The sequence below is a fragment of the Pungitius pungitius genome, chromosome 2 (assembly GCF_949316345.1).
Source record: "Pungitius pungitius chromosome 2, fPunPun2.1, whole genome shotgun sequence".
Taxonomy (NCBI): Eukaryota; Metazoa; Chordata; class Actinopteri; order Perciformes; family Gasterosteidae; genus Pungitius; species Pungitius pungitius.
The window spans coordinates 15,350,889-15,373,622 of NC_084901.1; the positions used below are offsets into that span (position 1 = coordinate 15,350,889).

General features: G+C 48.2%; 1 protein-coding gene across 13 annotated transcripts in view; it reads left to right on the plus strand.

Annotated features, from left to right (window-relative positions):
* rapgef2b (Rap guanine nucleotide exchange factor 2b) overlaps nucleotides 1-22,734 on the plus strand; it is a 68,188-nt gene that overhangs the window by 22,864 nt on the left and 22,590 nt on the right. For 6 of the 13 annotated variants that reach the window (XR_009947816.1, XM_062560480.1, XM_062560484.1 and 3 more), the window contains exons 4-7: nucleotides 789-872; nucleotides 7,454-7,529; nucleotides 9,184-9,351; nucleotides 13,951-13,968. Coding sequence is in view for 12 of the 13 variants with exons in the window: in XM_062560480.1 (XP_062416464.1) it covers nucleotides 789-872; nucleotides 7,454-7,529; nucleotides 9,184-9,351; nucleotides 13,951-13,968 (346 nt within the window). In the remaining variant the exon portion in view is untranslated. Of the gene's footprint in view, nucleotides 1-788; nucleotides 873-4,013; nucleotides 4,171-7,453; nucleotides 7,530-9,183; nucleotides 9,352-13,950; nucleotides 13,969-19,286; nucleotides 19,418-22,734 lie in introns of those variants that run through there. The other 7 variants (XM_062560482.1, XM_037459721.2, XM_037459723.2 and 4 more) reach the window with 3 other exon arrangements.

Genomic DNA, 22,734 nt, shown 5'->3' on the forward strand with positions numbered 1-22,734 from the left:
GCACAGGGCCCTGTATCTCGGCCTTGTGAAGATTATCGCTTTGCACTCACGAGATGAAGTGCGTACAAAATGAAAATAAGAAATTCATCCTTTAAGAATCCCCGGCATGCTTCATAAACACCGACTTCATTTCATTTGTGAGTTTGTAATTTAGTGAGTTGTTTATTCCATGGCAAATAACCCTCAGTGGGATCTCTGGATGCTTCTTAATGAGGCCTTTGGTCCAACATGAATGCCACAAAATGCCTGGAAAAGTGTGATTTACACTAAATTGCCATGAGCGTGGAGGGTGTTTGTTGTAAGAACCTGACAGACAGATGCGTCATCCGGGGGTCAGTCTGCATCCACTACGTCTGCCGTGCCCATTTCCCTGGACTGTGTGGGAGGATTGGGAGGCGTGATGATTCCTCGGTTCATTCATAGTTCTCTCCCTCTAACGCGCTCTCTCTCTTATGTTTCCTTTTTTTTTTATGTATTTGGAAGCATTGATCTGATCTGGCACAGTGAGTGGGCTCGCATTGCTGATGCATTGAATCACAGCAGCAGCAGTGCGTCACATAATAACAAGCACATCTGCATTGAAGCCCGGCTTGGTAATCTCAAGATACTTAAAAAAAAAAAAAAGATTTATCTAGAAACCCAGCACAGGGTTGCCAAATAAAGTAGCTAGCAGCACGAGCTTTTGGTGCTAAACCTTTTGAAGTGATATAATGAAAGTATTTTGAGTCCTTATGCGTTGTCTCCGTTGGTCACTTGTACTCAACGTGTCTTTTCTCTCCGTCCTCCAGCCCTGACGACATCGGGAGCTGCTGGTACATCCTGTTGTCCGGCTCCGTCTTCATCAAGGAGTCCATGTTCCTGCCCAGAAGCAGGTAGGAGCCCCGGCCACGTTTTGAAGGGTCCACACCAACTCGCCCTTTAAAGCCCACTTAGGGCGGTCACATCTGGAGATAAAAAGCCAATCCCAGACCAGCGAGAGAGGCTATTTTAATTTATATTATCTCAAGAAAGTCTGTTTCCACTCTTATCAACCTGCTCTTATCAAGGAGAGTAAATACAGATGTCTTCTTTTACCCTAATCGGCGTTGAAGCCTTGTTTGCAGAGTTAAGGTTACAACGGACACCCAGCGTGTTTCCCTCTTAAAAGAGAGTTTGAATCAGATAATTGCTTTTTCTAACATTTTAAAATAGAAGAGTAGTGGCTGCTGCCAACTGTAAGTTTTCATTTTTATATAAATTCCTTCTAAATAATGAACAAAATGTTGATGAGTTTGCAGCTCAGTGTGGGGAAGCATATTTTTGAGCAGAGGAAAAAAGCTTCACAATAGATCTATCAAATCTATCACTAAACTCCCTTCTCACCTGATTAAAGCTTCACTCGCTACGACGCAGAAAGAAAAGGATCATTTCCCCAGAAAGATCTTAACAAATTGCCAAATTGATAAACGTCCAGTTAGTAAACTTTATTTAAACTACAGAACATGTAATGTACATATTTTAGATCAGGACATATTATCCCCATATCAATATTTCAACACGTTATAGCACCGGTGTTGACCTTCAAAATAATTGCAAATACTTAACTTATGATTCCCTCAGATGTAGTATTTAAAAGCGGTATATAGCCAATGAATACTTTGCCTGTACCACACTACAAAGGAGTTTTAATTCGTTACACCTGTGGGCAGCGGGGAAGCTGCTGTACTGATGGATGATGGATGTTACTGTAATGTGATCAAATGTCGATAAAGATGCTGTGAAGTCTCCAATCCTTTTTCTCTTAAGGTTGGTTGTTTCCGAGAAACAAATATTTTGTTCTTTGAAGAGTGGTAGGAAGACATTTTGTCTCCCATTATGTATAATAATGAACTGCAAAGCGCTCTGAGGACGTGAGACCACCCCCCCCCCCCTCCTCCCAGCAGTGATCTTCACCTCTGGAGCCCAAATCCTCCATTTCATGAGTGGTTGTGTTACACGAAGCAGCTCTGTGGGCGCGCTGAAAACAATGATCCCTTCATCCATTCGGGTTGCATAACGCACACCTACGGTCGGGGCCACTTTAATCGGCCCTGGTGGGGGGGGGGGGGAGAATCGGTTCCCCGGATTCAGGGGAACGTGGGAGGCTTTTCAACACTATCGGAAATGTGCCATAACGCTGCTCCTCTCATGGACGAAAACCTTTTGGTCTCCTCCAAGGTGAATGCGTGTATGCGGGGGCGCCGCAGGAGGATTGGTGCATATTGGCAGGTTAAAGTTAGTCACTCTGAAAGTGTTGCAAGGAGGCCGATGCACGGGTCCGCTCTGCTGCAGGAGGGCCGCGCTGTGCACGGGGCCGGCGGCGGGCTCGCCACCTCGCGGGTCTCCTCTGGTTGTTCCGCCGTGTGATGCACAGTGAATTGTAGTTGCGGCGCCACAGAACCTCTCGGCCCCGCCCCCCCCGCCGTCCCTGAGCCAAAAGCTGTAACCGTTCCATGACCTAAAGGAATATCATGCAGATTAAAAAAAAGTCTTGCAGAATTCTAAAGCAGCTGTCACATATTTTAATGCGGCTTGGCCACGACCAACGAGTCCATCGCATGATGAGCTCACTCATCTGGATGAAGATTGAGCACTTCATCTTCATCGGAGCTGGCGCTCTGTTACCAGCTTAGCCTCCATCACATCACTTTGTGCCGCGTTAAAAGCATCATTCGCGCGCGCGGGGGGGGGGGGGGACCTGCTTCTCTGTTGACAGGAAGACATTTTATTTTTTAAATGACATATTCAAAATGACACATTGTGGTTGGGAGAGATGGTGAGGGGCAGAGTGGCTGGTGGGGGGGGGGGGATTGGTTGTGATACAAGGAGCTGCAGGGAGTCCAGCAGATACGGACGGACGGGGGGGGGGGATTGGGTATCAGACGGACCAGGCCCAGAGTGGAGAACCCGACACGCTCACTCACTCGAGGGTCGGGTCCCTTTCTGCCCCCCCCCCCCCCCCCCCCTCACTGAAAGCTATAGTGGGATCCAATCCAGGGGAAAGGAGCCAATGACCCAGTCGCCGTGGTGCAGAAGGTGAAGCTCCGTGCTTTATTTAAGGTCAGCCGAATAAATGAGTCCAAGCGGACGGGTGACGCAGGTTTGAAGCGTGTAGCAACACGTGCTGTTTAACAACATGTCGTCTGAGGAGCTCACGTCTCCTTGTTCGCCTCAGTTTGGAAAGACAAATGGAGTTAAACTATTTTTTGAAATCCACTTTATTAACCCCCCCCCCCCCCCACTGGTTCACCCTTTTGTCTCTTGCTGCTCCCCAAAGACAAACTTGGGACATCAAGTTCAAAGCTGTTGGTTTAGGGTTAAATTCTGACAACAGTTGCTAGTTTTTACCAGAAAAGCAGTTTAATCTTTTATCCGTAACGCTGCCTACTCATTAAATCTTGAGCTGTGTTGTGCGCTTTTACATTCATACTAGGATCAAAATAAGCACAAAATCTGTGGCCGGGGGGGGGAGTTGCACAAGCTAGAACTAAATGTCCTGAAAAATGTAATGTCTTTAGAGGGTTATAGTGGCTAGGTTTGTTTATTGTGGCTGATTTGAGTCACATGTGTAAAAAAACAGCTTCTTTGATCAGACCAAATAAAGCTTGTGGAGCATTTGACTGTGTGGCTTTGGGAGTTTAATATATCTTTGACTTTAAGTAACAATTATGGAATCATTTCAAAGAAACCCCAGTGGTCCCAAAACTGCTGTTCCACAGAATGCCTGATAAACGTGCTTCATGAGTAACGTTACAGAAAGGAGAGCACAGCAGCTGACGAGCCCTCAGTCACACACACACACACACACACACATGCACACACACATGCACGCACACTCACTCACCGTCTTCTCACTCACTCGTCTCTGTGGCAGGAAGTGAGTCGTATGCTGGAATGCTGGTAGTAGAGCGAGAGAGAGAGAAAGGGGGCAGAGCTGTTGGTTAGAGGCTGATCTCCCCCCCCCCCCCCCCACACACACACACACTCCAACCCTCAGACGGCAACACTCGTGTGCGCAGGACGAAATGCGGTCACACCGGAGTCTCTGCGCTTGAAAGGTTTCTCGCCGGACCGACTGTGGACTAACTGGATGGGAGGGGGGGGTCCTCTCATCTGATCCGTGGGCGGAGACACCCCAGCAGCGGTTTGGGGGTGAGTGTCCAGCACATGAGTCCTGCGTGTGGATCTCTGGCCAGAAACTCAATGTTGTGTTTTGGGGTTTGTGATTGTCAGAATGGGGCTGGTGTCCGAGGGGGGGGGGGGGGTGTGTGGTGGGGGAGGGGGGGGTCGGAGCAGTAGAACCTTGAGTCTAAAATGTGAATCATGTCTCTGATGTTATTTTGGACCTGTCAGTGCGCAGCAGTGTGTGCTGCCAGTAAAACTAAATAGAGGCGTGTGTGTGTGTGCTCTTTGAGGTCAGGGTCGGGGAGGGGGGGGGGGGCGTTACACAAGACTTCTGGCAACTTTGAATCCAAAACAAAGATGTAGCTCCTGTTTGGGGGGGGGGGGGTGGCGATTGTTGAATCGTTCCCCATAGATAGAGCGACGTGCTTGGTGCCCTTTTCTTGTACGCCACATTTTATCTTATTTTGGGAAGACCTTAAGTCACGTTCCTTTCGTACATTCTCGACATCAGCGTCTATTTCAGAAGCGGGGAGGGGGGGGGGGTTGCCTGTTTGTGTGTGCGGCCGTAACTCCCAGGAATCCTGTGTATGTTTGAGAGGTCAGAGGTGGCTGGATGGACCGCTGCAGCTCAGATGAGCCAACAGTCGCTTCAGAGACGTCCTCTCCCTCCTTGGACCCCCTCCGGCCTCTCAAATCTGAGCTGGATCAAAACTCTTCCATAACAAGTTTGAGCTCTGTGGCTTAAAAGCTGCTCCCTCATTATTTACTCAGTTAATTAACCAATTCCCAGAGTGACGACCCCCCCCAACCCCCCTGTCGGGCTGGCAGAGGGGAAGGCTGGTGATGTGCGTGGAACCACATTCCAGATGGACGGAAGGGCGTGTTGTGTTATGGACGGGAACGCCAGGGCGCCCGGGGAGCGGAGCAGTCAGTCAGTCAGTCAGTCATCTGGGAGCGAAAGTGTCAGGCTTTCATTTGAAAATGACTAAGTGGAAAACAAGCTCCTACAAAAAATGCCCGAGGTCACACAAAATAACTTCATTATGTAGCAGGATTATAGAATCTGTGGTTGTTTTCTGGTTATTATTCATACGTTCCTGTAAACGTTGAGCAACAGGCTGTGTGTGACGTCAGGTGTCGATTTGCACGCCCTTATTTTGAAATTGCTATTTGAAATACATCAAGTTTTGTGAAACCTCGCAATAACCACCTGGAAGCCAGAAAGTGGTAATTAAAGAAACTCTGATTTGAATAAATGCACCGCGTGTTGTTTTATATTTAATGGCCTCAGCGGCGGGGGGTGGGGGGGGGGGGGGGAAGATTCCCCCTCGAAGGGACAATAAAGATAATGATTTTTTTAATGTAGCGTTGCGTTGTCGATCGCAGCGCGCACAGCAGCGCGGAGGCTCTGTCAGAACTGACTTCCAACCATCTGGCACATTCCTCATCTGTCTTTTCCGGTTGTTTGTGTGCCAGCACAGACCTCTCCCCACCTGAACTCCTCAGCGCTGCATTAATAAATAAATAAATAGATAAAAATGAGAATCTTTGCAGTGTGAGGCGTCTCGATGCCCAAACCCCGACAGAACCAAGCATTGGACGCATCCTATCTGTCTTGTGTTTTAATATTTGCCCGAGGCTTTAAGCCTCCAAAAACAGGAGAACGTTTGTGTTTTTGAAAAAGCCTCCCACCCCCCACACTCCACTCCCATAATCCCGTCTCTTAATGTCTCCCCCCGGTGCGAGCGCCGTTTGCCCTGCAGCTAAAATGGAGGGTTGGATTACCGGTGTCACGAACGTAATGGAGCTACATGATGGAGCACGTCGCCGCGCTGGCAGCATTTGGTGACCCCGCCGTGTTGGGTGATGCGTAATGGCAGGATTTGCTGCCCCCCCCCCCCACCAACTCAAACGAGAGCCGGCCTGGGGGGGGGGGGGGGTACCGACTCCTAGCGTCTGTGAAAGCAGATCAAAAGCCCAGCTGAGGATTCATCTCTGCCTGCGATGACTTTCACAATTACGTTTGTCTTCTTTGGAAAATGCAGAATACGCTTGCCCCCCCCCTGTGGTGGAATTCAGGCTCAGGTTGGGGATGCAAGCAAAGTTAAACCCCCCCCACCCCCCTTCCACACTGCCTTCATCATCCTCTGTGGTCCGGTCTCGCCACTCAAGGTGTCTGTGATTTCAGTTTTGTGCTCACGTGGATATGGTTTGACGAAGTATAGTTCAAAAGGCATGAAAGTGAGAAACAAATGAGTCGAGTGAGTGGAACTGCAGCCCCGGCAGACGGAAAACAACAGAACGGCTGACAAAGGAGGAAAAAAACACGACAAAGGCTCGACTCTGAAAGGGGGCCGAAAGGGAAAAGCAAAGCAAGCGAAAATGACTTTTTTCAAAAAATAAAAGACTCCACAAAAATCCTTATTTTCTCTTTGCCAGATGTCGGGCAGAGTATCTCCCACGAGCCCCCGGCCTGAAAGCTCTCACACGGTCGCCGAGATGGATGGAAGCTTCGTGTCCACACTGGACCTGCTTTATGAACTGAGATAGAACATCAGGATTACATCATTGGATTTGCACCTTTTTAACAATAGAATGTCATTTAAAAAAAGAAACTAGATAGGTAATAGCATGGATTTATTTTGCATTGTCCTGCTTCTTTGGCTTTAAAAGAGGAAAAGCCTGTTTCCAGCTTTGACTCCATGTACATTCAAAGATGAATGCCTCACCTGCACATGTGAATCCTGCAGAACGGCGTTGTGCCCTCAGACCTCTTTTAGTCCCTGGAGTTCATCGCTCAGTGAAGCCGGCGTGGACGCAGGTCACGTTCGGATTCCAAAGATGTTGGAAATAAACCAACAAGGACGCCCTTGTGTCCCCGATCGCGGTCGTGCTGCTGGACAAAAGGCGCCGTTCTTCCCCACACCCACCAGTCGGATCTCCTCATGCTGCATGAGTTTCCACGGCTGCGGCCCTCCTCGCTCTGTCTTCTTTTTTTTTCTTCTTCTAATATTTCCCCGCTCCGCGCCTCGTTAGATGAGAGGGGACACTGTACGAACTGTGACGTCGTGAAAGTGGACTTTTCCAGAGGCGGGTGTCCCCCCCTCCCCTCCTCGGGTGGGAGTGGTCTCATTCAATGCCGCTGTGTTCAATATTTTATTCTGGATTCCCACACCGCAGGTTTGAAAATACCGGCCGCAGACGTGTTGGCAATCGGCCCGAGGGTAAAAACCTGCTAGCGTCCATATTCCTGTTCTCCTCATTTCATCCATTCCTAATCTTTTTTTTTTTCTTTCTTTTTTCTGTCCAGTTTTGGGAAGCGATCAGCCGGCAGCCTGCGGCGTGGATGCGAGTGCATCGTCCTGGAACCATCAGAGATGATTGTGGTGAGTCTCATTTTCTTTTTTTCTTTTTTTTCTTTTTTTTCCCCTCAAACGTTCATTTCAAATCACCCAGAACCCAAATCCAAACTGCTGTTTGTTTGCGCTTCCAGTACTTTTCCACCCCACAAAAACCCACTTGACAATAAGTCTGTTTTCTGGTTTAAGTGTAATCCAGCAGTGCTCCCGGCGTCACGCTTCAGTCTCCTCTGATGTCGCCGTGGTGGATAATGAGTGATTGATTTTCTCACGGCAGCGTGGCATCGAGCCGGTCCGCTGACTCTGTTTCTCCGCCCATCTCTTACAAGGGAACAGTGAAGCACAGCTGGGTTTTTTTAAAATTCTCTTTAATGCACAACTGCGGCATGCGTGGAGCTGCTCGGGAGAAGAAGCTCGTGACGCAGTTTTATGGCGAATCAAATGTTGGCTTGAAAATAAAGTTGTTCTAAACAACAACTCGTTCCCGACTCCATCACCTGTCCACCAGAAGGTACACAACAGATGCTCTGCTCATTCTTTTTGCTGGAGAGCACTGGCAAAAAAAAATCACCATAACCTCCAAAAATCCATCCTCCAACAGATTCATATTTAAACAGGAACACAGAGACATGATCTTTAGTTTGTCCCAGGGAACAGAGCGGTTCAGATAGAAAAGACGCTCTTTGCCGTCTCTAAATGAACTCGACCCACGTCTTGACGCTCTGAAACACCGGCGGCTTGGCACCGCACATCAAATGATGTAATTACCTCGTCTCCTTGAGTGTGTGTGGAGGGGGGGGGGGCGGCTTCTGGTAACGGATCTTGGATCAGCAGCTTCTCCCCCCCGCCGGTAATAACACCCTCTGCTCCGCTCGCTGCAGACACTTTCTTGCCTTAACCCTTGTGCTGTAACGGGTGCCAACCCGCCCCGCAATAACCAAGGAGGGATTTGTGCTGATGGATCCCATATGGATCCCCCCCCCCCTTCTCCCCCACCCATAAGTTACACACAGTTACCATCATGCGTCCGTTACTGTACTTACTCGCACAAATGCACACGCGCCGCCCCGGAGATTTGCAACTAGACGCACAATCCCGCACTTCACACGTCGCGGCTCCCCTGCCGTTGTCATGGCAGCAGTCAAGAGAGAGATCTCGGTGGTGTAATCCCCCCAATGCCGAGTGAGCGGAGAGAGGAATGTGAAAGTAAGAAGGAGGAGGAGAAGAAACCTGAAAATGTCCTTCCAGAGTGGGGCGTAGATTGACAGAGTGGCATCCTGTGCCCTTTTCCACTCGGGGAGGAGTTCTTTTGCAAAATGCTTTGTTATTGTGTGTGTGTGTGTGATACGTTTAGCAGACACTTTTACTCCGTCAGGCTCCATCTACGTTTATCCTCCTCCTCCCTCTGTGTCTGTTTCTTTTACGCTGTGAGCTCTCTCTGACGTAGGTATGCACCGTGCAGCCCCCCCCCCCCCCCCCCCCACACACACACACACACAAAGTGACTTCTATTTTTACGCAATGAGACGGCCGGGAGGCAGCGAGGTGGTGGAGGAGGAACCGGAGATGGAGCATAGGAGGGTGGGGTTCTTTTGGGGGTGTGCTCTGGGCGTGAATGGAAGATGAAGACAGTCACCCCCCCCTCTCTCTCCCCCTCTGCTCGGCTCACTACGGTCTCCAGGTGGACTATATGGATGAAAATGAGGAGTACTTCCAGCGGCAAGCCTCGCACCGACAGTCCCGCCGCCGCTTCCGCAAGATCAACCAGAAAGGGGAGCGGCAGACCATCATCGACACCGTGGACCCCTACCCCACCGGCAAGCCGCCCATAGACCGGGGGTACCACACGGTGAGTCCGCCCCCCGCTGTGTGTGTGTGTGTGTGTGTGCTGTAGTTGTGTTTCAACGTGCTCTCCTATGTGCAGTGTTGAACTGATTTAAAGAGCCGTGCGCTGCGTTGTTGAGCCTCCGTTGTGCCATGGCGTGTCGGTGCCACACACACACACACACACACACGTTTGTTTGTGGTTGTTGTCGACGTCCGTAAACACTCCTTATTGATGCATTTCTCTTTGATTTTTCATGTGAATGATAAAAATGTCGGCACATTGCAAAGGAAATTCAAGGTTCATGTCGTCCCGGGGAATTGAACCTTTTGAATTACGTTATGATCACCGAACCAAAGGTAAAGAAATTTTGAAGTAGTTGTTGTCAACGTGGAAACACAACAAGGCTCTGAGATGAAGGTGAATGTTTCCTGTAAATAGGTTCTTGTTAAAGTCGTACTGCTGGCGATGAAAAGAGGAACAGCGCAGTGTCAAATGTTTGAATGAAGCATGTGAGAAACCCCTCTGATTACTATAAAGTGTGATTTAATGATTATTTTCAAGAGATCCACACAGAGAAATGGGTGGGTAGGGGGGGTTGGATGCTTATGGTGTTTTCACACAATACTTGCCCTAATGTGTCTGCATTGTGGAGGCTGCGGAGAGTTTGGAAGAAAGATGAAAAGCAGAAGTGCAGTTTGGGTCTCTGACCGGGCAAAGCCTCGTCCAATCAGAGAGCAGCGCGGATGCATGTTAGTTTTTAACCATGCACAGGGATTGGACACCATGGTCTCTCCCTTCTGTGCTCTTTCCCTGGGAATAGGAAGCAGAGCATGTTCACACTAATGATGTAAATACCCAGCATGCCGTTCTTACACACAGCGTTTCCTGTCCTGCACAATTTCACCACATTCCTTTCATTCCCGGCATTCCCGCGGGGCTTCTGTCAGTGCAGCCGGCTCCTCCTGCAACGCTGAAACAATCAAGCTCAAAAAAGGGAAAATGCGGCAAGCGTCATCTTCCCCCTCCCTGCCTGCCTGCCTCCCTTCCATCCCTTCCTCCCTCCCTTCCTTCCTCCCTTCCTCCCTCCAGCCCCACCCTGCCTTCATAGATTCATACTCGCTGTTTTTTTTTTTTGCTCTTTCGTAAGACCGCACTGAACTTCCACGTGGACGTCTCTCGTCGCAGGCTCAACTCTCCCCGGCTCCAGCGCCGCTCCGGCGGGGAAGGGATGGAGCGGGTGCCATGGCAACCAGCAGTCCCAAATGGGCTCTGGCCGAGTGCACTCACGGAAGTACAGTAGGGAAGGGAGCCGAGTTAGCGCGGGAGACGGGGGGAGGCGAGCAGAGCGACAGAGCTAAGCACGCCGTAGCCAGCTGATCTCCAGCGTTTGGAATGCCAGGCGGCGCTCCGGTTCTCCTCCCGCCCCCAGCCGTGTTTTAGGAGGTGAGAAACGCACCGAGGAGAAACTCGGGATGGAAGGCGAGGTCTTATTCCGCTCGGTCACCCCTCTGAAGGCAGATGTGATGCGAGGTAGGAAAACAGCAGAGCAGCCACTGAGCCGCAGGTTTCAAAGCACATGGAATGTGATAAATACTGAACACAGGTCTGTTTTCATTTAGTTGGTGTTTATTTAGAGACGATTCCTCTCCCAGATTATTGTTAATACTACAAAGTGAGAGGAACAGGAAGCAGTGTGTGTGTGTGACTGACGTTTAAGCAACCTATTGTTTATTGAAGCTGCATCTCAAAGATTGGACTTGACTACATATTAGATGGTGGTAGCCGGCGATGCTGGAGCGATGCATTTAGGTAGCATTTAAAAGTCCCTTAACAACGAAGATAAAAGACACTGTTGTTTACTTACATTGAATGTTTTAAATGTCATTATTGTTATTATTCATACCAATAACTGGTTTCATTATGATCGGCTTTACAATTGCTATGTTTTATAAGCGTTTAATAGTATTTCTTAGTTTCCTTTACAGTCTGACAGTCTAGTCTTGATCTCTATAGAACATGCCATCCTATGCTTCACAATCATGAGCCGAGTCGACCAGCATGAGGGAGGCCGAAAGAAGTGCTTTTGGTGATCTTTTCTTGTAGTGGTTGAGAGGGAAAGATGAGACGTTCTGAGATGAATGAAGACGTGTTTTGTTTTCACTCGTCTCCGTCCAGTTAATCGTTTGGAATCGATTCAGGCCGAGCAGACGATCTCACATACGATCACATGCAGAGGTTTCCCCCTCTTCTCTTCACTCTGGCCTCTGGTGACCGGGGCGGCGGTTCTGGCTTCACCTCTGATGCATGAAGTTCTCTCCTATCTCCTAAACACTGAAACATTTTGATTCAAAGTATGACTCAAGACACCGCTCTTTGGTATTGTTTCCCTCCTCTGGTCTCCGATATTCCAGATTTAACTGAAGCTCGCATTTCAAAACACCTGGAAAGGAACTCTGGGCTGTCCCCGCAAACTTAAATGTGTCATTTAGCCTCCACTGGGCGTCTAAAAAAAAAAAAAGGTTTTGGATTCTGTAAAGTACGTTTCTGTTCCTGCAGATGTGCGCCGGATGAATCGGGGCCGTGAAAGAGGACGGCGTTTATGATTCCACCCTCGTCTCCTGTGCGCTCGCAGCGGCGGGTTAACACTCGGGTGCCTTCAGAATGCTCACCCGCCACGTCCAGCGTCACGCTTTCTCTCGCTCCCTTACACACACACACACACACACACACACACACACACACTTGAGGTTTCTATATTCCACCTTGTACACGCTCCGAATCTCCATTTTTTTCAAACGCTCTCCATTTTGCACGTAATAATCTCCTCCTCTAATATAAACAGCCATGTTGTCCTGGAACACACACACACACACACACACACACACACCCTTTATCTCTCACTCAGTCAGTCCCTTTTATATCTTTGTGCTGTCACTCAGTTTGATGCGGCCGGCCTCATGTTTGCTGAACGCCAAACTCCTGATTTTATCAACCAGAAAATGATGATTATTTCTCACATCTCCTTCATCCTTTGTCCTCCATCTCTCCTCCTCTCTGTGTCCTCCTGCCCCACCCCAGACGCCCCGAACTGTCCGAGCCGACGGGGGTTGACTCGAAGGCGCCAAGCGGCTGTTCTATAATTATGCGAGCAGCAGGAGTCGGCCAATCAATACTCCTTTTACCCTTTTTTTTTTCCTCCAACCAACCAAAGGGCCCCGTAGTCAGAAGGTCACGTTTAATCCCCTCAAAAGCCCGAGCGTCCGTCAGCAGCCGCGTGCTCTGCTGCAGCGCCCTTGACACTGACATTGCTCCCTCATCTTCTGACTGTTTTAAGGGAAGTGAGTTATTCCACATGAGGAGGAGTGTTTGTGTCGATGGAGAAAGTTACATTTCTGCATCGGAGACCATGTTAATATAATGAAATCATTTTTGTTCTTTAGCGTATCTGTTATTAGGGCTAATGCATTTGTTCTGCCGGTGGTTTAAACTTGTTCACTTTAAAAGGAACTTGCACTGGTTCTTAGATGAAGAATGACTCAGCGGTCTGTTCAATGCTGAGGCTCCAGCCAGCAGCTTGTTAGTTTGGTTTCACCTAAAATATGAAACGGTAGAAAGTAGCCGGCCTTGTTGAGTCCAAAGGCCACGGACTCAGCCCTTCTAGCGCCTATAAAGCTCACTAATTAACATTTTCATTCTGGATCAGATTATTCCCTCCCAATAAAGGAGCGTACAAACATAACACTTCCTTTCATTTATTTTTTTATGGCCATACTACACGCGCTACCATGCTGCAGCCTCCAGTTTAACGCATCCATCTCTTCTTCTGTCTGCAAGCAATCACAGAAGTGTACACTATTAACTTGATTTCATTTCTTCCAAATGAGAAAGCTCACCTTGCCACCTGCTATTGCCTGCTTTTTGTGCGTGCTTTAATTCAAAGAAATCTTTTGGAAAAACCGAATCTCGTTTACGTTCGTTTAATCAATTTCATGCAATTTGTTTTCATGTAGAAACCGGCTAACTTTGTAGCTCCTCCTGGTAGCCTCGCTCACATGCGCTTTGAGGCGACGAGCCGACGGTTTCAACGTTGATTCACAAGACTGGAATGGTTTTTAAACAATTCCACATAGCCTCTTTATAATTGGAGTCCTATTGTCCATTTAGAGGTCAAACATGTCCTGCAGTGGTAATGAGGAGGTTCTGAAGTTAAAGTGATCTATTCTGTAATCTGCAGGCAGGCTCGTTGGGTGTGTGTGTGTAATAATAATGCACACAGCTGTCCTTGGCATTAACAAAGTTGAGTTTTCCCCAGAACAACGGTTGATATGATGATTATTCTCGGTCTCAACACCTTTTGTTTTAACACTGAACGGGTTAGAAGTGATTCATTAAAGGGTTTATTCTTATCGGGCATGAAGGGCGTTTGAAGTTGTCACACTTTTGCTGTGTGTGTGTGTGTGTGTGTGTGTGTGTGTGGTGCCAAACGCTGCATTTTTTAACACGACGCTGCAGCTTCCAGCTGCTGGTTTCACACAAAGCCTCGACTGACAAGTGGCATGTTTGATAACTTTCATCTCCTCTGCTTCTTTCCATGGCTTCCTCCCTTAACCTGCCTCCCAGGGATGCAATAAACCTCAGGTACCGTATCACTCGGCAATGTTGTTTTTTGTTTTCTATATATAGATTTGTGTGTGTGTGTGTTTGTGTGTCCTAGCTGTCTGTGTTTGTGTTGCTGCTGGCGGTTTTATCTGCTTCTTGTCACTGTATCTGTAGATTAAATAAATAAATAAATAAATACCTTTCACGTTTTGCTAACGTTGAGGGAGGGGGTGGGGGGGACCTCTTCCTTCTCCTTCCACACGCATAGTCTTGGTTTTGATCTGAAGAAGGAACGTGCTTGGCTGAGAATGGACCTCGTCACGTCGCCGGTGATGACAGGAGGAGCGATAAACATCTTATGGGCCTGTAAACCGAGATAATGGGCCACAATTAAGCTGATTGAGGGCCATCATTTTTCCCTGCTGACGTGCTTGATGATGGCACTGCCTTGCGCGCCCCCCCCCCCCCCCCCCCCCGCAGAGGTGATCTACTGATGGGGACTTTAAAGTGTTTGATTATGACGTTTACCCAAACATCACACAGCTGTTTAAAGAGGAATCTGCCTGTTATGCTGCCCAGTAGGGTTTGATTTCATCGGGGGGGGGGGTGGATGGGATCTGAGATCAAGGCGTCTGGCAGGTCAGACCTGCTGAGAAGTGGCAGAGAGAACAGAGCAGAAGCACAGGTCCTTTGTGACGACATCGTGGGGATGGAAGGAAGCTTCACTGTACACTTTAGAGCTTTTTTGCCTGCTGCCTCATTCTTTGTGAGGTTTCCTTAGGGCTGCAGCTTTCTTTTTTGTATTCATTCATCTGTCAGAATTGCCTATGAATACTTTGGGATCAAATTTCCCGTCTCTCCACAAATGGATTATTTGTTTCAGCTGCAGATTTGCAGCACAGAAGCCGGAAATCCGTTGAGGACGGTCAAACACGGCTAGCATAAAAACAAGGGGTCGTATTCTTTTCTCCATAACAATAAATATAATAGTTGTTGTCGTCCCGTTGCAGATCTGTGGTTCTGGTTATTAATAGCCAAACGTGCAACCTCGACAGAAATAGAACAGGTATTTTTGGTAGCGTTTGTACTCTATAAGAAATGAAGAGAAACGAGCCGCTGGTTCACAGGCGCTGATGGAGAACACGCTCGCTGACATTTGGTTTGCTTTTCACGTCACTTTTGACATTCAAAAGACCTTTTTTTTTTTAAATGTATGAAGTTATTTTCAAAAGGCTTGACAGGTGACATTTAGGTCCGCTGTAATGAGCCTGCGTGGCGAGGATAACCGAGTGCTCTTTGTTGTTTGTCATGTAAATATGCTGAAAATGTCCTTCAGCAGTCTGTTTGAGCTGCTCGGTGCATCGCTGCAGGTTCAACAGACGCACATCTGCATTCCTACGCTTCACCGAAGGGTTAAAAACATTTAAACCTGCGACATATTTTCATGCATTACTTCACGACTGATTGCAACCTTGATGATCCCATCGGTTCGCCGTGGCTCTTTTGGACGTCGAGGTGCAAATGTTCGTCTTGGTGGGGAAGCATGCTGATGCTAACGGTTAGCGCTCCGTTGTCTCCTCCACTGCACACTTAAACACTTCAAAGTTAATTACCTTCCACGGTGAGTCAATAACCTTCACCGGAAACCTCTAGTTTCTCATCAACTTCTCCCCTTGCTCGCCAACCACCTCCGTTTGTCACTTATCCTCCAAGAGCGCCTTTTTTTCCCCCGGTTTTTCCTCTTGTGATTGATGCACTTTGCAGCAGGCCGCGCGGGCCCGACAGATGTTTTGCCTCCTGCGAAGCTGCACGTGTAATCTTTTAGAACGCGCGTCTGCCTGCCTGTTTTTATTTCTTTTCTTTTTTTACACTGTCAAATTATTTTTTTCGAGCGACTTGATAGATGAAAAAAAAAATCCCTCGGGCTGAAATCGCGGCGTCTTTATTGGATGATCTCTCTGGTTCTAACAATGCTATTTAGAGTCGTCGTGATGGGACCGACTTGAAGGATTAAGGCACTCAGGAGCGCTGCGTTTCCTCCACTGTTGGTTTACACGTTCAGTCAATAAGACAGCGATTAATGAATCACCGTGTGTGGAGTTTGATCCCATAATAGCCAGAGTGTGTCTATAAGTCATGTGTTCTGTGGAAGTTTCCTGCTCCTCTAATGCAGGGCCGGGTGGTTTAGTGTTTCTGTTTTTTTCCTAAATGCTTTTGTGCATAGTGTTATTTATTTTTTTCTGGCTTCCTTGATATCCTGCTGTTGCTGCGGGGCAGAATTGTCCGTCGGCTGGAGGTCCACAAAGAAATAAACTAGTGTTTTATTACAGTAGTTTACCTGTAGAAAAGGAAGAAATGGCAAATCCAAAGTTCAATTTAACAATAAATCATTTTAACCCGGATTTTGCAACTGGGCAATTTGAAAATGCACTTGGTTGAGTTGAGTTGATGTTTTGGTGAAAGAGAAATGAAATCTGAAGCATTTCCAGTTCTGCCGGCAAATAATTCACCTTCTCTAGTGGAGACCAAATGGGGTAAGAAGCACATTGAGGTCCAGGGACACAGGAGCTGAACCCTGGACACGCAGTCCTCATGTGGCCACATTTGTTGCCTTGTTTTGCTGGTTTTTAGGATGGTTTTTTTTTGTGTGTGTCTGAACGATGATTTCTTTTTACATCCTTTACGATGCTGAAGGGCTGTTTTTATCTGAGCTGTGTCCTCATTTGAATTCAGTAACACCTCATCTCGCTTTGCCGGTTGAACATCAGCAGATTCCTCAGACATTGATTTCTTAACGAAAATTACAAAGAGTTGAATTTTGGAAAGTAAGGGAGGTAGGTGACTGATTTGGCTATGCATGATGTGTGTGTGTGTGTGTCACATGATACTGTCATGCAGCAGTGTAATGAGCTTTTTATGGCTCTAATGCTACGCATCAGCTAGCAAAACACCATCACACGGCCTCCCTCATCAAGCAGCAGCCGGGTTCACAGCCTGTTTACAAACGGCAGATGAGGCTCCGCCCCCCCCCCCCTCCTCCACCTCATGCGTTTAGCACACACTGCCATTGAGCACCAGTGCGTTAATGTCTTTCTCGAGTGCGTTTTTCACATCACTGTCACGATGCTCTGAGATCGATGCTCTCCCGCCTCCCTCCTTTTACATTTAAAACAGGAAGATTCATTGGCCTGTTTGTTCCTAGAACGCTTTAAAATGAGCGGGGTTGGCCAGGAAGGTCTGATATTCCCCAGACCCGACCCCGTTGCCGCGGTGATGTAATGATGCTGCTGCTCTCCTCCCCCTCTGGTGATGGTTGGAGATGTTAATGACCGGGCTGGCCCCAGCAAAGCACCTGAGCTCCTTTTTTGTTTTGTTTTTCTGTGATGCATTACATCATGGCTTGGGGGAGGAGAGGTGATGTCATACCGGTTCTTCAGCTCCCCCCCCACCCCCCATTACTCTGACTGGAGCAGCTCCAAAATCAGCAATCAGTACGCTGCTTTCTAGGCTTTGTCTGTCCTGTAACAAAAAGAAAGTACGTCAAGAAAAATGCTTTAATAGTTTTTGGATTAGCTAATATTTTTTGTTATTTGTGGGAGTCGTTAGTTTTTCTTTTACACAATTTTAACCTGATTTCTTGAGGTGTAAAACTTCTGGATGAAGCCAATGTGTAAATGATGGCCTCTCTGGTTGCTTGTATCGAGTCCTTTGTGTCTGTGAACTGCTTTAATTTGTCAATTTTTTTCATTAATTTTTGCCATGAGGATATGAATTGCGACACCTCATTTTTATTGCCTTGTTTGGCCTTTAAACCCCCCCCCCCCCACGCACACACACACACACACCCCTCCCATTGTTCCCCAGGACGTCCTTTAGTCGTTTAAAGTGCTATCCTCATATCTCAGTCTGTCAGGGGACCTTCATATAGGGGACCGGCTACGGATCCAATATCCAGGGTCTCTGGAGGCATGGACTGCCACCTGAGAACGAACACACACACACACACACACACACTTCCTCCCTTCACAAAGCAGTGATGTGTGTTTGTTTGTTTGTTGGTGATGCTGCTGCTCATTGTACTACAGCTGCGTGAAGGTGAAGTGGAAGTCTATTGCCACTTCTGCTGTCTCTTCCCCTTTTCACACACACACACACACACACACACACACACACACACACACACACACACACACACACCCCTCCTCCATTTTGCCTTGTGTCGCTGCTGCCGTTGCCACAGCAACTGAAAGCCCCAGAGGGGTGTGTAGGGGGTGTGCGTGGCGGAGGGTGCTCACCCAGTTGCCATGGCTATTCCTGCTGAGTGACAGAGTGACGTCACTGCTGGCAGCCTCATGTGTTCACATGGAATGTTTTTATTTATTTAATTTTTTAGCTCTTTCACTCCTTTTCACGTCGTCCCTGCTTCCTGTTCGTCTGCCTGCTTTACTCACCCTCTCAAGAGGAAGTGCTGCTGTCTCCCCCGCCCAGGAAATGGCTCTCCTTCACTCCGTTACCATGCCAACCGGCTCTTGTGCCGAAGCGAGCGTGATAATGGCATTACGAGCACCGTGCTCTCCACTCCTCCCTCCATCGCCTCATCCACCCTTCTACCTCGCTCATCCAACCCGACGCTGTGCTCTCCTGTGTCACCTCGCATCGCCTCTACACTTTCGTATATATCTGCTCTGGGGAGGGGGGGTGTTGTGAGACCTCCACGGGGGCACAGCCATGGCTGCTCTTACAACACCACTGTCTGGCAGGGAGGAGGTCCTTATCCCCTCCTCCTCCTCCTCCTCCTCCCCCTCCTCCTCCCCCTCCTCCACCCGTGACACACATACACACGTTCCAAACAAACCGCTGGCTTTAACGTACAGTAGCTCGGTGGAGGCTGCGGGCGTCTCCGTCAAACAACGTAATGGTGCATAGAGGCGTTTGGGTACGCGCGTCACTGTGTGTGTAGCTCTTTACTTTCGGGAGGGGAGAGAGGGAGCAACAAACGTGAGGGAAAGTGTTGTCAGCCATTTTTCACATCTTTTTTTGTTTTTTTATTCCTTTTTTCCGCTTCATAATCGGCGCGTCGCTGGAGATGTGATTGTCGGGAGAGAGGGGAAGGAGAGAAGTTCGCTCGTCTCCGCTTGGATAAAAGGATATTTGGTCCCCCCCCCCCCCCCCCTCTGTGGTTTTAAGATATTTCCGTGGCAAGCAGCAGGAGGGGTGGGAGGGGGGGGGACTGGAATAAACGCAGAAGCCGCTGTTGGAGAGACTTATCGGGGCAAAAGGCAGCGGATACTCCCAGAAGCGCCGAGCCGCCGCCTCCTTCCAGAGAGCCGGTGCAGCCGAGGGTCGGGTCGCGGGGGGGGGGGGGGGGGCGCGTAGCGTAGAGCACGTCCGGGATGTTAGATTTCACCCCGGTGAACATTAATTCATTATGAAACCATTAGCAGCACCAGACAGCAATGGAGTACCCAACCCGCCGGAGAGAAGCCCGGTGAGTAGCCGATCGACGTGCAGCGCACCCCCCCCCCCCCCCCCCCCCCCCCCACTCCGTCCCTCCCTCCCTGTCTGTCTCGCCCTAACTCTCTCGTTTACGAACCGCGAGGTATGACCCCCCCCCGGCGGCATGATGGAAGGCCGTCGTACTTCCATCGACGAGAGGAGTGAGCGCTGCGCGTCCGCGTCGAGCCTCCGGTGCGTGTCGGCGTGTTGTACTCGGAGCGGCCGCCATGTGCTCGCTGTCACTCAGCGCGCGCGCGCGTTCACGCGCCCTGGATCCTGAGCGCCGCGCTGATCCCGCAGGCCGGGAATACGGTGGCCGAGAAGGTTCAGACAAATACAAAAGCAACAACACAACCGCAAACGCCACAACACAACACGAACGCCGCAACACGAAAATACAAAAGCCACATCACAACCGCAAATGCCACAACGCAACACGAACGCCGCAACGCAACGCGAAAGCGAAAACGGAAGTAGCTGCCCACGGGAGCGAGCGTATTTTGGAGGAACGCCCACGGGAGCGAGCGTATTTTGGAGGAACGGAGCTGGAGGATGGCAGATCGTTTAAGAAGTAAGTGAAACATGATTCCTTACTTTAACTGTAGCCGCAAGGAATCATGTTTCACTTACTTCTTAAACGATCTGGCATCCTCCAGCTCCGGTGTTACGTGCCGACTGGGTTTTTGAACCTACTGGTTTGGCTACGCGTGCGTGTTTGTTTTGCCCCGACAGCGGCAGATGTTGTCTGCCTCGGTCACCTGATCCGTCACACAGTCGCAAACATATTTCTGAAAATGTTCAAAATGTATCCCATATCCAATGCAGCGGTTATGATTGTATAAGTGAGCACTTCATCACTGCTACGTATAAAGAAATAAATAAAAGAACATACGTTTATTAAAAGATCGCCACAACCTGGATTCGAACTCGCAGTCGAGCAAAATAGCAAAACTTTATAAGACGGCGGCGCTACGCCGTCGGCCAACCGAGCTGTCAAATGCCGCTACTGATTTCACTACTTATCATGAAATTGCAAATCGTCAGTGGCAAGAACATCTTTTGGTTCAGGGTGAGCCAAGACAACTGGTTTTTGGTGGCGTAGCGTGAAATACATAGTTCTGTCAGGTTTTCTAGCACATTGCCCAAGTAGGATTACTCTCTTAAGAACATCTAAACGCGTAGCCAAACCAGTAGGTTCAAAAACCAGTAGGCACGTAACACCGGAGCTGGAGGATGCCAGATCGTTTAAGAAGTAAGTGAAACATGATTCCTTGCGGCTACAGTTAAAGTAAGGAATCATGTTTCACTTACTTCTTAAACGATCTGCCATCCTCCAGCTCCGTTCCTCCAAAATACGCTCGCTCCCGTGGGCGTTCCTCCAAAATACGCTCGCTCCCGTGGGCAGCTACTTCCGTTTTCGCTTTCGCGTTGCGTTGCGGCGTTCGTGTTGCGTTGTGGCATTTGCGGTTGTGATGTGGCTTTTGTATTTTCGTGTTGCGGCGTTCGTGTTGTGTTGTGGCGTTTGCGGTTGTGTTGTTGCTTTTGTATTTGTCTGAACCTTCTCGGCCACCGTACGGGAACCTTCTCGTAGTAAAGCCCAGAGGTTGTGGAGCATTTGGACTGAAGGTAAAACGAGTACAGCGTCCCGCTCAATACGTCACTTATTACCATTTGAAATACTCGTTGACGCCCGTGCACACAGTGCAGTCGCAATGGGTTGACGGCGCGCGCGCGCATGTTTGTGTCTACCCTCGTTATGGCGCACGGAGACGGCGCTATTTGATTGTAGGTCGGTGAGATTAACAACCAATCTGTCATTGAATAAATGTTAAAGAATAGCACGTTTCAAACGCGTCCAAATGATCCGTTTTGGGGCATATTTTCGTGTCGCCTCCCCAGCTGAAGCTCTGGTCTGACCCCCCCGGGGTGATCGGGCTCTGCAGCTGGTGGCGCTGTCCGTGGTGCTGGAGGCGGGAGGCCTCAGCTGATCTGCACTTGAACAGTAAACGGATTGATCGGTTGTCAGCGTGGCAGGCATCACTCACACACAGACAGACACTCACCGAGGCAGGGCTTTAAATCTCACTGATGGACGGTTTCTGGATCGCAGAACACTGATGGGAAGGGGGGGGGGGTGGAGGGCAAAATCACATTAATATTCCTATAATGGTCATGGAGGTGTCGTTTGGTGATATATCTTATCCTTGTTCCTCATAGTTTGTGCAGCGGTGTGGCCTTATAAGAACCTTTCTGATGCTTTTATGAAACACCCTTTTAGCTTTAAATGATCATTGTAAAAGAATTCAATGTATTTTACACAATCTAGTGTTTATGTTCGACATGTAGCCAAAGGCTACTCTCTTATAACAACTCTGTACTTTTGCTTTGATATCAGCATTATAAGTCTGGGCTGTAATAAGCTATAGTCTTTCAAATGTACTGTGCAATATGAGTAACATCCACATTGAAATAGCTCTTTCAACATTGATTCGACTGGCTCTTCAGGAATCTAACCGAAGCAGTGATTCTGATTTGAATTGAATTGTTTTTGGATTAAATATAATTTCTACAGCCAAAACATAATTTAGTACAACATAAACACACCAGGTTATAAAAAAGCAAATTAACATTATTACTAGATCAAACAAAGAAGAACTTGATTTATAATATGTTAAATGTCTTTTGTGTAAATTAGCTACATAATCTGAAGTCAGGGTAGAAAGGAATAAACATGTTTTTGTTTTCATTCTTTGGGAAAATCTCTTGATTGTTGATGTTTTCCCTCTTTATCTCCTTCTCCTGCCCCTTCGTTAGAATGGTATTTTCTCATGCTCTTTACATATGAATGGAGGCTAGTGTAAATATTCATTCAGCCCTGCTGGAAACTCTGCAGGACTAGAGTCAATAATAGCCACCTGATCTTATTACAGTAATGACATCACTGTTGGAGGTCAATGACCATTGGCTGCCACTATCTGTAATTCCTCGGGAGCTTCTCTTTCCTCTGGAGATCTGTGATTTCCTCTCGTAAAGCAGCATTTTATCTTTACTGCGAGAAGACAGACATTGACTCACGCTGTCGTGGAACAATTAATCTAGATTATCCACGTTTTTTTATGGACGTGCATGACTTCATGTTTTGGTGATAACTTGACCATGAATGCTCTTTATCTTTACATAGTGCATTGAAATAATGCTTACCTGCTAAAGACTGAGGGGCCCATAAGATTTTATCAGCTTTTCAGTGTGCCACAAAAATGTGTTTTCATTTATTCAATTGACATACTTTATTGAGATTTGTTGCACCTA